General features: G+C 37.6%; 1 protein-coding gene across 1 annotated transcript in view; it reads right to left on the bottom strand.

The window, feature by feature from the left end:
- Positions 1-17,071, bottom strand: part of cd2ap (CD2-associated protein) — a 189,629-nt gene that overhangs the window by 74,407 nt on the left and 98,151 nt on the right. The window contains exons 8-9 of the mRNA XM_061894082.1: positions 13,726-13,820; positions 10,429-10,527 (exon numbers count right to left, since the gene is read on the bottom strand). Coding sequence (XP_061750066.1) covers positions 10,429-10,527; positions 13,726-13,820 — 194 coding nt within the window. The remainder of the gene's footprint in view (positions 1-10,428; positions 10,528-13,725; positions 13,821-17,071) is intronic.

Below are 17,071 nucleotides of genomic sequence, written 5' to 3'. Positions count from 1 at the left end.
GTTTTAACTGTCGGTCCTGAGACAATGACTGTAGTTTTAACTGCTGGTCCTCAGACAATGACTGTAGTTTTAACTGCTGGTCCTGAGACAATGACTGTAGTTTTAACTGTCGGTCCTGAGACAATGACTGTAGTTTTAACTGCTGGTCCTCAGACAATGACTGTAGTTTTAACTGCTGGTCCTGAGACAATGACTGTAGTTTTAACTGCTGGTCCTGAGACAATGACTGTAGTTTTAACTGCTGGTCCTGAGACAATGACTGTAGTTTTAACTGCTGGTCCTGAGACAATACTGTAGTTTTAACTGCTGGTCCTGAGACAATACTGTAGTTTTAACTGCTGGTCCTGAGACAATACTGTAGTTTTAACTGCTGGTCCTGAGAAAATGACTGTAGTTTTAACTACTGGTCCTGAGACAATGACTGTAGTTTTAACTGCTGGTCTTGAGACAATACTGTAGTTTTAACTGCTGGTCCTGAGACAATACTGTAGTTTTAACTGCTGGTCCTGAGACAATGACTGTAGTTTTAACTGCTGGTCCTGAGACAATGACTGTAGTTTTAACTGTCGGTCCTGAGACAATGACTGTAGTTTTAACTGCTGGTCCTGAGACAATGACTGTAGTTTTAACTGCTGGTCCTGAGACAATGACTGTAGTTTTAACTGCTGGTCCTGAGACAATGACTGTAGTTTTAACTGCTGGTCCTGAGACAATGACTGTAGTTTTAACTGCTGGTCCTGAGACAATGACTGTAGTTTTAACTACTGGTCCTGAGACAATACTGTAGTTTTAACTGCTGGTCCTGAGACAATGACTGTAGTTTTAACTACAGGTCCTGAGACAATGACTGTAGTTTTAACTACTGGTCCTGAGACAATACTGTAGTTTTAACTGCTGGTCCTGAGACAATACTGTAGTTTTAACTGCTGGTCCTGAGACAATACTGTAGTTTTAACTGCTGGTCCTGAGACAATGACTGTAGTTTTAACTGCTGGTCCTGAGACAATGACTGTAGTTTTAACTGCTGGTCCTGAGACAATGACTGTAGTTTTAACTGCTGGTCCTGAGACAATGACTGTAGTTTTAACTGCTGGTCCTGAGACAATACTGTAGTTTTAACTGCTGGTCCTGAGACAATGACTGTAGTTTTAACTGCTGGTCCTGAGACAATGACTGTAGTTTTAACTACTGGTCCTGAGACAATACTGTAGTTTTAACTGCTGGTCCTGAGACAATGACTGTAGTTTTAACTGCTGGTCCTGAGACAATACTGTAGTTTTAACTGCTGGTCCTGAGACAATGACTGTAGTTTTAACTGCTGGTCCTGAGACAATACTGTAGTTTTAACTGCTGGTCCTGAGACAATGACTGTAGTTTTAACTGCTGGTCCTGAGACAATACTGTAGTTTTAACTACAGGTCCTGAGACAATGACTGTAGTTTTAACTGCTGGTCCTGAGACAATACTGTAGTTTTAACTGCTGGTCCTGAGACAATGACTGTAGTTTTAACTGCTGGTCCTGAGACAATGACTGTAGTTTTAACTGTCGGTCCTGAGACAATACTGTAGTTTTAACTGCTGGTCCTGAGACAATGACTGTAGTTTTAACTGCTGGTCCTCAGACAATGACTGTAGTTTTAACTGCTGGTCCTGAGACAATGACTGTAGTTTTAACTGCTGGTCCTGAGACAATGACTGTAGTTTTAACTGCTGGTCCTGAGACAATGACTGTAGTTTTAACTGCTGGTCCTGAGACAATGACTGTAGTTTTAACTGCTGGTCCTGAGACAATACTGTAGTTTTAACTGCCGGTCCTGAGACAATGACTGTAGTTTTAACTGCCGGTCCTGAGACAATGACTGTAGTTTTAACTGCCGGTCCTGAGACAATGACTGTAGTTTTAACTGCTGGTCCTGAGACAATGACTGTAGTTTTAACTGCTGGTCCTGAGACAATGACTGTAGTTTTAACTGCTGGTCCTGAGACAATACTGTAGTTTTAACTGCTGGTCCTGAGACAATACTGTAGTTTTAACTGCTGGTCCTGAGACAATGACTGTAGTTTTAACTGCTGGTCCTGAGACAATGACTGTAGTTTTAACTGCTGGTCCTGAGACAATGACTGTAGTTTTAACTGCTGGTCCTGAGACAATACTGTAGTTTTAACTGCTGGTCCTGAGACAATACTGTAGTTTTAACTGCTGGTCCTGAGACAATGACTGTAGTTTTAACTGCTGGTCCTGAGACAATGACTGTAGTTTTAACTGCTGGTCCTGAGACAATGACTGTAGTTTTAACTGCTGGTCCTGAGACAATGACTGTAGTTTTAACTGCTGGTCCTGAGACAATGACTGTAGTTTTAACTGCTGGTCCTGAGACAATGACTGTAGTTTTAACTGCTGGTCCTGAGACAATGACTGTAGTTTTAACTGCTGGTCCTGAGACAATGACTGTAGTTTTAACTGCTGGTCCTGAGACAATGACTGTAGTTTTAACTGCTGGTCCTGAGACAATGACTGTAGTTTTAACTGCTGGTCCTGAGACAATGACTGTAGTTTTAACTGCTGGTCCTGAGACAATGACTGTAGTTTTAACTGCTGGTCCTGAGACAATGACTGTAGTTTTAACTGCTGGTCCTGAGACAATGACTGTAGTTTTAACTGCTGGTCCTGAGACAATGACTGTAGTTTTAACTGCTGGTCCTGAGACAATACTGTAGTTTTAACTGCTGGTCCTGAGACAATGACTGTAGTTTTAACTACTGGTCCTGAGACAATGACTGTAGTTTTAACTGCTGGTCTTGAGACAATACTGTAGTTTTAACTGCTGGTCCTGAGACAATACTGTAGTTTTAACTGCTGGTCCTGAGACAATGACTGTAGTTTTAACTGCTGGTCCTGAGACAATGACTGTAGTTTTAACTGTCGGTCCTGAGACAATGACTGTAGTTTTAACTGCTGGTCCTGAGACAATGACTGTAGTTTTAACTGCTGGTCCTGAGACAATGACTGTAGTTTTAACTGCTGGTCCTGAGACAATGACTGTAGTTTTAACTGCTGGTCCTGAGACAATGACTGTAGTTTTAACTGCTGGTCCTGAGACAATGACTGTAGTTTTAACTGCTGGTCCTGAGACAATGACTGTAGTTTTAACTGCTGGTCCTGAGACAATGACTGTAGTTTTAACTGCTGGTCCTGAGACAATGACTGTAGTTTTAACTGCTGGTCCTGAGACAATGACTGTAGTTCTAACTGCTGGTCCTGAGACAATGACTGTAGTTTTGACTGCTGGTCCTGAGACAATGACTGTAGTTTTGAGTGCTGGTCCCGAGACAATGACTGTAGTTTTAACTGCTGGTCCTGAGACAATGACTGTAGTTTTAACTGCTGGTCCTGAGACAATACTGTAGTTTTAACTGCTGGTCCTGAGACAATGACTGTAGTTTTAACTGCTGGTCCTGAGACAATGACTGTAGTTTTAACTGCCGGTCCTGAGACAATGACTGTAGTTTTAACTGCTGGTCCTGAGACAATACTGTAGTTTTAACTGCTGGTCCTGAGACAATACTGTAGTTTTAACTGCTGGTCCTGAGACAATGACTGTAGTTTTAACTGCCGGTCCTGAGACAATGACTGTAGTTTTAACTGCTGGTCCTGAGACAATGACTGTAGTTTTAACTGCTGGTCCTGAGACAATGACTGTAGTTTTAACTGCTGGTCCTGAGACAATACTGTAGTTTTAACTGCTGGTCCTGAGACAATACTGTAGTTTTAACTGCTGGTCCTGAGACAATGACTGTAGTTTTAACTGCTGGTCCTGAGACAATGACTGTAGTTTTAACTGCTGGTCCTGAGACAATGACTGTAGTTTTAACTGCTGGTCCTGAGACAATGACTGTAGTTTTAACTGCTGGTCCTGAGACAATGACTGTAGTTTTAACTGCTGGTCCTGAGACAATGACTGTAGTTTTAACTGCTGGTCCTGAGACAATGACTGTAGTTTTAACTGCTGGTCCTGAGACAATGACTGTAGTTTTAACTGCTGGTCCTGAGACAATGACTGTAGTTTTAACTGCTGGTCCTGAGACAATGACTGTAGTTTTAACTGCTGGTCCTGAGACAATGACTGTAGTTTTAACTGCTGGTCCTGAGACAATGACTGTAGTTTTAACTGCTGGTCCTGAGACAATGACTGTAGTTTTAACTGCTGGTCCTGAGACAATGACTGTAGTTTTAACTGCTGGTCCTGAGACAATGACTGTAGTTTTAACTGCTGGTCCTGAGACAATACTGTAGTTTTAACTGCTGGTCCTGAGACAATGACTGTAGTTTTAACTACTGGTCCTGAGACAATGACTGTAGTTTTAACTGCTGGTCTTGAGACAATACTGTAGTTTTAACTGCTGGTCCTGAGACAATACTGTAGTTTTAACTGCTGGTCCTGAGACAATGACTGTAGTTTTAACTGCTGGTCCTGAGACAATGACTGTAGTTTTAACTGTCGGTCCTGAGACAATGACTGTAGTTTTAACTGCTGGTCCTGAGACAATGACTGTAGTTTTAACTGCTGGTCCTGAGACAATGACAGTAGTTTTAACTGCTGGTCCTGAGACAATGACTGTAGTTTTAACTGCTGGTCCTGAGACAATGACTGTAGTTTTAACTGCTGGTCCTGAGACAATGACTGTAGTTTTAACTGCTGGTCCTGAGACAATGACTGTAGTTTTAACTGCTGGTCCTGAGACAATGACTGTAGTTTTAACTGCTGGTCCTGAGACAATGACTGTAGTTTTAACTGCTGGTCCTGAGACAATGACTGTAGTTCTAACTGCTGGTCCTGAGACAATGACTGTAGTTTTGACTGCTGGTCCTGAGACAATGACTGTAGTTTTGAGTGCTGGTCCCGAGACAATGACTGTAGTTTTAACTGCTGGTCCTGAGACAATGACTGTAGTTTTAACTGCTGGTCCTGAGACAATACTGTAGTTTTAACTGCTGGTCCTGAGACAATGACTGTAGTTTTAACTGCTGGTCCTGAGACAATGACTGTAGTTTTAACTGCTGGTCCCGAGACAATGACTGTAGTTTTAACTGCTGGTCCTGAGACAATGACTGTAGTTTTAACTGCTGGTCCTGAGACAATGACTGTAGTTTTAACTGCTGGTCCTGAGACAATGACTGTAGTTTTAACTGCTGGTCCTGAGACAATGACTGTAATTTTAACTACAGGTCCTGAGACAATACTGTAGTTTTAACTGCTGGTCCTGAGACAATGACTGTAGTTTTAACTGCTGGTCCTGAGACAATGACTGTAGTTTTAACTGCTGGTCCTGAGACGATGACTGTAGTTTTAACGGCTGATTTGTTGAAATGTTGAAAAAACAGACCGAAGAACGAGTTTGGCGTAAATGCTCCTCACTCTCATCAACACGCACGTGTGCATACACAACAGCTAAGCAACTAACAGTTTGCATTTATGATAGAATAAACATTCAATGACAGCTAATGTTTGCTATCGTTAGCTAACAAACACACAAAGCTAACGCTTCAAATATTTGCAGTAGCCACTGTGTTTGTATGTACCTTATTTCCTTGAATTGCCGCCGGGGCGCTAATTCATTTAAAACCTCTTCTCACTCCTGTGCTAACCAAAGTATGCAAGCGCCAACCATTTTAAAACCTGTTCTCAATCCGGCACTTACCAAAGGTATGCAGTAAGAATTTGAGTGTGATGTAAGCTTGGACCTTAAATCCTACTGAATAGCTCTTCATCTTCTTCCCTTTATGCGATTTCAAATTATTGAAATCAACCTCCTCCATTTTTAAAATGATGACAGGTGAAGTGTCACTCGTGACATGACGAGTTTGACCCGGTGGTAATACTAAGCATGTGCTGATTATTTTGGGAAGCGAGTTTGACCTGGCAGTAATTCAAGGCAGGTGCATACTATATACCCGGCGGCAATTCAAGGAAATACGGTATATATGTTTATATGTATGTGTTTATGTGTAAGTGTGTTTATATGTATGTGTGTTTATGTGTATGTGTGTTTATATGTATGTGTGTTTATATGTATGTGTGTTTATGTGTATGTGTGTTTATATGTATGTGTGTTTATATGTATGTGCGTTTATGTGTATGTGTGTTTATATGTATGTGTGTTTATGTGTATGTGTGTTTATATGTATGTGTGTTTATATGTATGTGCGTTTATGTGTATGTGTGTTTATATGTATGTGTGTTTATGTGTATGTGTGTTTATATGTATGTGTGTTTATATGTATGTGCGTTTATGTGTATGTGTGTTTATATGTGTGTGTGTTCATGTGTAAGTGTTTATATGTGTGTGTGTTCATGTGTAAGTGGTTGTATGTGTGTGTGTGTTTATGTGTATGTGTGTTTATACGTATGTGTGTTTACATGTATGTGTGTTTTATGTGTAAGTGTGTTTATGTGTAAGTGTTTATATGTGTGTCTGTTTACATGTATGTGTGTTTATGTGTAAGTGTGTTTATGTGTAAGTGTTTACATGTATGTGTGTTTATACATATGTGTGTTAATGTGTGTTTATATGTGTGTGTGTTTACATGTATGTGTGTTTATGTGTATGTGTGTTTATATCTATGTGTGTTTATGTGTAAGTGTGTTTATACATATGTGTGTTTATATGTGTGTGTTTACATGTATGTGTGTTTATGTGTATGTGTGTTTATATGTATGTGTGTTTATGTGTAAGTGTTTATATGTGTGTGTGTTCATGTTTAAGTGTTTATACATGTGTGTTTATGTGTAAGTGTGTTTATATGTATGTGTGTTTATATGTATGTGTGTTTATGTGTAAGTGTTTATATGTGTGTGTGTTTACATGTATGTGTGTTTATATGTATGTGTGTTTATATGTATGTGTGTTTATATGTGTGTGTGTTTACATGTGTGTGTGTTTATATGTAAGTGTGTTTATATGTATGTGTGTTTATGTGTATGTGTGTTTATGTGTAAGTGTGTTTATATGTGTGTGTGTTTATATGTATGTGTGTTTATGTGTATGTGTGTTTATATGTAAGTGTGTTTATGTGTATGTGTGTTTATATGTATGTGTGTTTATATGTATGTGTGTTTATATGTATGTGTGTTTATGTGTATGTGCGTTTATGTGTATGTGTGTTTATATGTATGTGTGTTTATGTGTATGTGTGTTTATATGTATGTGTGTTTATATGTATGTGCGTTTATGTGTATGTGTGTTTATATGTGTGTGTGTTCATGTGTAAGTGTTTATATGTGTGTGTGTTCATGTGTAAGTGTTTGTATGTGTGTGTGTGTTTATGTGTATGTGTGTTTATACGTATGTGTGTTTACATGTATGTGTGTTTTATGTGTAAGTGTGTTTATGTGTAAGTGTTTATATGTGTGTCTGTTTACATGTATGTGTGTTTATGTGTAAGTGTGTTTATGTGTAAGTGTTTACATGTATGTGTGTTTATACATATGTGTGTTAATGTGTGTTTATATGTGTGTGTGTTTACATGTATGTGTGTTTATGTGTATGTGTGTTTATATCTATGTGTGTTTATGTGTAAGTGTGTTTATACATATGTGTGTTTATATGTGTGTGTTTACATGTATGTGTGTTTATGTGTATGTGTGTTTATATGTATGTGTGTTTATGTGTAAGTGTTTATATGTGTGTGTGTTCATGTTTAAGTGTTTATACATGTGTGTTTATGTGTAAGTGTGTTTATATGTATGTGTGTTTATATGTATGTGTGTTTATGTGTAAGTGTTTATATGTGTGTGTGTTTACATGTATGTGTGTTTATATGTATGTGTGTTTATATGTGTGTGTGTTTACATGTGTGTGTGTTTATATGTAAGTGTGTTTATATGTATGTGTGTTTATGTGTATGTGTGTTTATGTGTAAGTGTGTTTATATGTGTGTGTGTTTATATGTATGTGTGTTTATGTGTATGTGTGTTTATATGTAAGTGTGTTTATGTGTATGTGTGTTTATGTGTATGTGTGTTTATATGTATGTGTGTTTATATGTATGTGCGTTTATGTGTATGTGTGTTTATATGTATGTGTGTTTATGTGTATGTGTGTTTATATGTATGTGTGTTTATATGTATGTGCGTTTATGTGTATGTGTGTTTATATGTATGTGTGTTTATGTGTATGTGTGTTTATATGTATGTGTGTTTATATGTATGTGCGTTTATGTGTATGTGTGTTTATATGTGTGTGTGTTCATGTGTAAGTGTTTATATGTGTGTGTGTTCATGTGTAAGTGTTTGTATGTGTGTGTGTGTTTATGTGTATGTGTGTTTATACGTATGTGTGTTTACATGTATGTGTGTTTTATGTGTAAGTGTGTTTATGTGTAAGTGTTTATATGTGTGTCTGTTTACATGTATGTGTGTTTATGTGTAAGTGTGTTTATGTGTAAGTGTTTACATGTATGTGTGTTTATACATATGTGTGTTAATGTGTGTTTATATGTGTGTGTGTTTACATGTATGTGTGTTTATGTGTATGTGTGTTTATATCTATGTGTGTTTATGTGTAAGTGTGTTTATACATATGTGTGTTTATATGTGTGTGTTTACATGTATGTGTGTTTATGTGTATGTGTGTTTATATGTATGTGTGTTTATGTGTAAGTGTTTATATGTGTGTGTGTTCATGTTTAAGTGTTTATACATGTGTGTTTATGTGTAAGTGTGTTTATATGTATGTGTGTTTATATGTATGTGTGTTTATGTGTAAGTGTTTATATGTGTGTGTGTTTACATGTATGTGTGTTTATATGTATGTGTGTTTATATGTATGTGTGTTTATATGTGTGTGTGTTTACATGTGTGTGTGTTTATATGTAAGTGTGTTTATATGTATGTGTGTTTATGTGTATGTGTGTTTATGTGTAAGTGTGTTTATATGTGTGTGTGTTTATATGTATGTGTGTTTATGTGTATGTGTGTTTATATGTAAGTGTGTTTATGTGTATGTGTGTTTATATGTATGTGTGTTTATATGTATGTGTGTTTATATGTATGTGTGTTTATATGTATGTGTGTTTATATGTATGTGTGTTTATATGTATGTGTGTTTATATGTATGTGTGTTTATATGTGTGTGTGTTTACATGTGTGTGTGTTTATATGTGTGTGTGTTTATATGTATGTGTGTTTATATGTATGTGTGTTTATGTGTATGTGTGTTTATATGTAAGTGTGTTTATATGTATGTGTGTTTATATGTATGTGTGTTTATATGTATGTGTGTTTATGTGTAAGTGTTTATATGTGTGTGTGTTTACATGTATGTGTGTTTATGTGTATGTGTGTTTATATGTATGTGTGTTTATATGTATGTGTGTTTATGTGTAAGTGTTTATATGTGTGTGTGTTTACATGTATGTGTGTTTATGTGTATGTGTGTTTATATGTATGTGTGTTTATGTGTAAGTGTGTTTATACAAATGTGTGTTTATATGTGTGTGTTTACATGTATGTGTGTTTATATGTATGTGTGTTTATATGTAAGTGTGTTTGTATGTATGTGTGTTTATATGTATGTGTGTTTATGTGTATGTGTGTTTATATGTATGTGTGTTTATATGTATGTGTGTTTATATGTATGTGTGTTTATATGTATGTGTGTTTATATGTATGTGTGTTTATATGTGTGTGTGTTTACATGTGTGTGTGTTTATATGTGTGTGTGTTTATATGTATGTGTGTTTATATGTATGTGTGTTTATGTGTATGTGTGTTTATATGTAAGTGTGTTTATATGTATGTGTGTTTATGTGTAAGTGTTTATATGTGTGTGTGTTTACATGTATGTGTGTTTATGTGTATGTGTGTTTATATGTATGTGTGTTTATATGTATGTGTGTTTATGTGTATGTGTGTTTATGTGTAAGTGTTTATATGTGTGTGTGTTTACATGTATGTGTGTTTATGTGTATGTGTGTTTATATGTATGTGTGTTTATATGTATGTGTGTTTATGTGTAAGTGTTTATATGTGTGTGTGTTTACATGTATGTGTGTTTATGTGTATGTGTGTTTATATGTATGTGTGTTTATATGTATGTGTGTTTATGTGTGTTTATGTGTATGTGTGTTTAAATGTGTGTGTGTTTATATGTATGTGTGTTTATGTGTATGTGTGTTTATATGTATGTGTGTTTATATGTATGTGTGTTTATGTGTATGTGTGTTTATATGTATGTGTGTTTATATGTATGTGTGTTTATGTGTATGTGTGTTTATATGTATGTGTGTTTATATGTATGTGTGTTTATATGTATGTGTGTTTATATTTATGTGTGTTTATATGTATGTGTGTTTTTATGTATGTGTGTTTATTGTTTGAGTCTTAAGTCGTCAAGCAAGTTCCAAATGTTGCTAAAATGTGTACTCGCCTCTTTCTCTGAGTCCGATAGCATGAGGACAAAGTTGTCAGGGAAGACGCCTTCTCTGCCTGCGATCTCCCCTCGCCACCACCCAGGCTCTCCTGTGTCCTGTTAATGGGAACCATACAGAAGGGACAAGCGGTAAGAAATGGATGGATGGATGCAGGTAGATTCATGGCTGACAGTCAAAAGGTTTTATTTTCAACAGTGGTAATGTAGGAAGGGGACTCTTATGGCCTCATTCGTGGCAGTTTACCTGGTGACTATGGATGTGACAATAAAGACTATTAATGATAGAAACATGTTGACTTCACCATGACTAGAGATGTAACAATAAAGACTATTAATGATAGAAACATGTTGACTTCACCATGACTAGAGATGTAACAATAAAGACTATTAATGATAGAAACATGTTGACTTCACCATAACTAGGGATGTAACTATAAAGACTATTAATGATAAACCACCGGAGGGTTGGTATTACAGTTTAAAATGAAAAATGTTAATTGTCCTTTGATAAACTTAGAAACTGACAGGCGCCAGCTGGAATGCAAACATGTAAACAAGAGTTATTAGGGATGAAATATTAATTGAAGTTGGACTTCAATTATGGCTTCTGATGATTATGAAAATATAATCATGAAAACAATAAAAAAGGATGCGTGCCAATTCCAGAGCTCGTGATAGAGGAGCACATGAGTGAAGTTGATGATGTCACCGTGGTTGCCACACTGCTAACATGCCTCATCAATAACGGCCATCTTTAAGCAGCCCACAATTTCATCACCATTACAATAAAGGAACTACCAGGCCATTAAAAAATATTGATGCAGTTTTACTTTTCTTTTTGTTTGACTAAATAAGCGTTTATCCCTCACAACTTTCAAAAACAAGACATTCGTAATAAAAAAAAATGAAAATTAGTTCCCACATTTATTAATAAAGTACTAATCTATCTATAACAATGAATATGTGTCCAAAACTGGAAAATAAGTGCCCTAAGATAAATATCTCTCTGTGAGCGATACATTTTACTACAAGCAAATTCAGTGGTGGTTGGAAAAAAAAAGTGTACAAACCCTGTTTCCATATGAGGTGGGAAAATGTGTTTGATGTAAATATAAACAGAATACAATGATTTGCAAATCCTTTTCAACCCATATTCAGTTGAATATGCTACAAAGACAACATATTTGATGTTCAAATTCATCCTTTTTTTTTTTTTTTTGCAATTAATAATTGACTTAGAATTTCATGGCTGCAACACGTGCCAAAGTAGTTGGGAAAGGGCATGTTCACCACTGTGTTACATCACCTTTTCTTTTAACAACACTCAATAAACGTTGAGGAAAGTAATTGTTGAAGCTTTGAAAATGGAATTCTTTCCCATTCTTGTTTTATGTAGAGCTTCAGTCCTTCAACAGTCCGGGGTCGTATTTTACGCTTCATAATGCGCCACACATTTTCCATGGGAGACAGGTCTGGACTGCAGGCGGGCCAGGAAAGTACCCGCACTCTTTTACTACGAAACCACGCTGTTGTAACACGTGGCTTGGCATTGTCTTGCTGAAATAAGCAGGGGCGTCCATGAGAACAACATATGTCGCTCCAAAACCTGTATGTACCTTTCAGCATTAATGGTGCCTTCACAGATGTGTAAGTTACCCATACCTTGGGCACTAATACACCCCCATACCATCACACATGCTGGCTTTTCAACTTTGCGCCTATAACAATCCGGATGGTTATTTTCCTCTTTGTTCCGGAGGACACCACGTCCACAGTTTCCAAATATAATTTGAAATGTGGACTTGTCAGACCACAGGACACTTTTCCACTTTGCATCAGTCCATCTTAGATGAACTCTGGCCCAGCGAGGCCAGTGGCATTCCTTGGTGTTGTTGATAAATGGGTTTTGCTTTGCATCGTAGAGTTTTAACTTGCACTTATAGATGTAGCGACCAACTGTAGTTACTGACAGTGGTTTTATGGAGTGTTCCTGAGCCCATGTGGTGATATCCTTTACACACTGATGTCTGTTTTTGATGCAGTACCGCTTGAGGGATCGAAGGTCCGTAATATCATGGCTTACGTGCAGTGATTTCTCCAGATTCTCTGAACTTTTGCTGATTTTACAGACCGTAGATGGTAAAATCCCTAAATTCCTTGCAATAGCTCGTTGAGAAATGTTGTTCTAAAACTGTTCGACAATTTGCTTACAAAGTGGTGACCCTCACCCCATCCTTGTTTGTGAATTACTTAGCATTTCATGGAAGCTGCTTTTATACCCAATCATGGCACCCACCTGTTCCCAATTAGCCTGATGTTCCAAATAAGTGTTTGATGAGCATTCCTCAACTTTATCACTATTTATTGCCACCTTTCCCAACTTCTTTGTCACGTGTTGCCGGCATCAAATTCTAAAGTTAATGATTATTTGCACACAAAAAAAAGTTTATCAGTTTGAACATCAAATATGTTGTCTTTGTAGCATATTCAACTGAATATGGGTTGAAAAGGATTTGCAAATTATTGTATTTTTGTTTATATTTACATCCAACACAATTTCCCAACTCATATGGAAACGAGGTTTGTAAAAGGTAAAAAAACGTAATTAGAAACAAATGAAAACGTGAAAAATTGAATTGTTTTGTTTTTACAATGTACTTCTTCTTTTAAATCTATTGTCAGTCCTAATAATATTATCTTTTTACTTGTTTATTTCTTACTGATTTCTATCAGATTAGACTTCTATGGTTAACAAACCAGTGTAAATAACAATAACAGTTGGAAAAATTATTTGAAGGGACATAAATCTTTGGGTCACTACTTTTGGGAATGTTCTTACAAGCATAAATGTATAGTTTTCATGTAGATGTACCTTCTAACATACTAGATGTTTTACATCTATCATTTGCTGCCTTCTGACGGACCATAGTATCATCCAGCACCATGTGGTATCATGTATTATCATCCGGCACCATGAGGTATCATGTACTACCATGTGGTATCATGCAGTAACATGTGGTATCATGTACTACCATGTGGTATCATGTACTACCATGTGGTATCATGTAGTCACATGTGGTATTATCCAGTACCATGTGGTATCATGTACTACCATGTGGTATCATGTAGTAACATGTTGTATCATGCAGTAACATGTGGTATCATCCAGTACCATGTGGTATCATGTACTACCATGTGGTATCATGCAGTACCATGTGGTATTATTTAGTATCATCCAGCACCATGTGGTATCATGTGGTATCATGTGGTACCATGTAGTATCGCTGACCTTACCTTGCTTAGAACAGTGATGATGTCGTCCTCGTGAAAGCTCAGCTCATCTTCATGTGTGGACTCGTAAGCAAAGGTGGCCTTGCAGAACTCTTTAGCTTCAATCAAGCAAGAGTGGAGCATTTATTACAAGTACTTCATTAATGCAGTAAAAGTACACATATTACAAGTAAAAGTACAGTGCAAGTATTGACAGCGCTTCAATTTGTCCACACTTGGTTATATTACAGCCTTATTGCAAAATGGACTAGATGCAGTTTCCACAAACAATAGCCCATAAAGGTAAACCACATACCAAAATGGATACACGGATGATACAGCAGAGGATTGGGAGGATGTCATGTGGTCAGATGAAAGCAAAATAGAACTTTTTGGTATCAACTCAACTGGTGGTGTTTGGAGGAAGAAGAATACGGAGTTGCATCCCAAGAACACCACACCTACTGTGAAGCATGGTGGTGGAAACATCATGCTTTGGGGCTCTTTTTCTGCTAAGAGGACAGGACGATTGATCCGTGTTAAGGAAAGAATGAATCGTGAGATTTGGAGCCAAAACCTCCTTCCATCAGTGAGAGCTTTGAATGCTTGACCAAATACTTATTTTCCACCATTATTTACAAACAAATTCTCTAAAGGGGAACATTATCAGCAGACCTATGTAAGCGTCAATATATACCTTGATGGTGCAGAAAAAAGACCATCTATTTTTTTAACCGATTTCCGAACTCTAAATGGGTGAATTTTGGCAAATTAAACGCCTTTCTGTTTATGTCTCTCTGAGCGACGACGACTCAACGCCATTTTTCCCTAGGAATCGAGTCAAATCAGCTCTGTTATTTTACGTTTTTTCAACTGTTTTCCGATACCGTGGGGACATCGTGCCTCGTCGGTGTGTTGTCGGAGGGTGTAACAACACAATCAGGGACGGATTCAAGTTGACTTACGTAGCATGTGCATCGATTAGCACGGCATGCTAATCGATGCTAACATGCTATTCAGGCTAGCTGTGTGTACATATTGCAGCATTATGCCTCATTTGTAGCTATATTTACATCCAGCCTTTCCCTCCATCCACATTTAATGCCAAACAAACACTTAACAATCGATGGATTTAAGTTGCTCCAGTGTCAAGAGATGCAATAGTCCCCCGTTTGGTTTTTACCGGCGATGCTACGACAGAGATGGCACAGAGATGGCAAAAATGTCTGGATATCCTGCGACACTCAAAGCAGATGCATATCCAACGATAAAGTCAACGAAATCACAAAGGTGAGTTTTGTTGATGTTATTGACTTATGTGCTAATCAGACATATTTGGTCACGGCATGACTGCCAGCTAATCGATGCTAACATGCTATTTAGGCTACCTGTATGTACATTTGAAACTATATTTACATGCAGCGTTTCCTTCCACCCACATTTAATGCGAAACAAACACTTACCAATCGACGGATTTAAGTTGCTCCAGTGGTCAAAAGATGCAATCGATGGTTAGAAGGCGATCGCCGACTAGCTTCAATAGCTATTCGCTCAATAGCTTCAGTTTCTTCTTCAATTTCGGTTTTGCTATCTGCCTTCATACTCCAACCATCTGTTTCAATACATGCGTAATCTGTTGAATCGCTTAAGCCGCTGAAATCCGAGTCTGAATACGAGCTAACGTCGCTACATCTTGCTGTGGTATTCGCCATTGTTTGTATTGGAATCTCTATGTGACGTCACAGGGAAATGGACAGTGGCTTAAGCAAATAGCGAAAATCAAGCACTTTAAAGCTCGTTTAGTCTGCACATTTTACCAGCGATGCTACGACAGACATGGCACAGAGATGTGTGGATATCCTGCGACACTCAAAGCAGATGCATATCCAACGATAAAGTCAACGAAATCACAAAGGTGAGTTTTGTTGATGTTATTGACTTATGTGCTAATCAGACATATTTGGTCGCGGCATGACTGCCAGCTAATCGATGCTAACATGCTATTTAGGCTACCTGTATGTACATTTGTTGCTATATTTGCATCCAGCCTTTCCCTCCACCCACATTTAATGCCAAACAAACACCTACCAATCGACGGATTTAAGTTGCTCCAGTGGTCAAAAGATGCAATCGATGGTTAGAAGGCGATCGCCGACTAGCTTCAATAGCTTCAGTTTCTTCTTCAATTTCGTTTTCGCTATCTGCCTTCATACTCCAACCATCTGTTTCAATACATGCGTAATCTGTTGAATCGCTTAAGCCGCTGAAATCCGAGTCTGAATCCGAGCTAACGTCGCTATATCTTGCTGTGCTATTCGCCATTGTTTGTATTGGAATCGCTATGTGACGTCACAGGGAAATGGACAGTGGCTTAAGCAAATAGCGAAAATCAAGCACTTTAAAGCTCGTTTGGTCTGCACATTTTACCAGCGATGCTACGACAGACATGGCACAGAGATGTGTGGATATCCTGCGACACTCAAAGCAGATGCATATCCAACGATAAAGTCAACGAAATCACAAAGGTGAGTGTTGTTGTTGTTATTGACTTATGTGCTAATCAGACATATTTGGTCGCGGCGTGACTGCCAGCTAATCGATGCTAACATGCTATTTAGGCTACCTGTATGTACATTTGAAACTATATTTACATCCAGCGTTCCCTTCCACCCACATTTAATGCGAAACAAACACTTACCAATCGACGGATTTAAGTTGTCGAAAGTCCTGATCGGTTGGTCTGCACATTTTACCGGCGATGCTAACGCAAAGATGGCCGAATAGCGTCAATAGCTATTCGCTCAATAGCTTCAGTTTCTTCTTCAATACTTTCATACTCCAACCATCCGTTTCAATACATGCGTAATCTGTTGAATCGCTTAAGTCGCTGAAATCCGAGTCTGAATATGAGCTAACGTCGCTACATCTTGCTGTGGTATTTGCCATTGATTGTTTTGGAATCTCTATGTGACGTCACAGGGAAATGGACAGTGGCTTAAGCAAATAGCGAAAATCAAGCACTTTAAAGCTTTTTTTAGGGATATTCCGGGACGGGGAAATTTTGAAAAAAAATTTGAAAAATAAAATAAGCCACTGGGAACTGATTTTTATTGGTTTTAAGCCTTCTGAAATTGTGATAATGTTCCCCTTTAAAATTCCTACAATGTGAATTCCTGGATTTTTTTTTTTCACATTCTGTCTCTCACAGTTGAAGTGTACCTATGATGAAAATTACAGACCTCTTTCATCCTTTGAAGTGGGAGAACTTGAACAATCGCTGGCTGACTAAATACTTTTTTGCCCCACGTGTGAATAATTACTTTTTTTTAATACATTTGCAAAAATAAAAACCTTTCCTCATTGTCATTAT

This window comes from Nerophis ophidion, linkage group LG03 (genome assembly GCF_033978795.1).
Source record: "Nerophis ophidion isolate RoL-2023_Sa linkage group LG03, RoL_Noph_v1.0, whole genome shotgun sequence".
NCBI lineage: Eukaryota > Metazoa > Chordata > Actinopteri > Syngnathiformes > Syngnathidae > Nerophis > Nerophis ophidion.
Note: the sequence above shows the minus strand (reverse complement) of the source record. Positions and strands in the feature narration are given on the sequence as shown.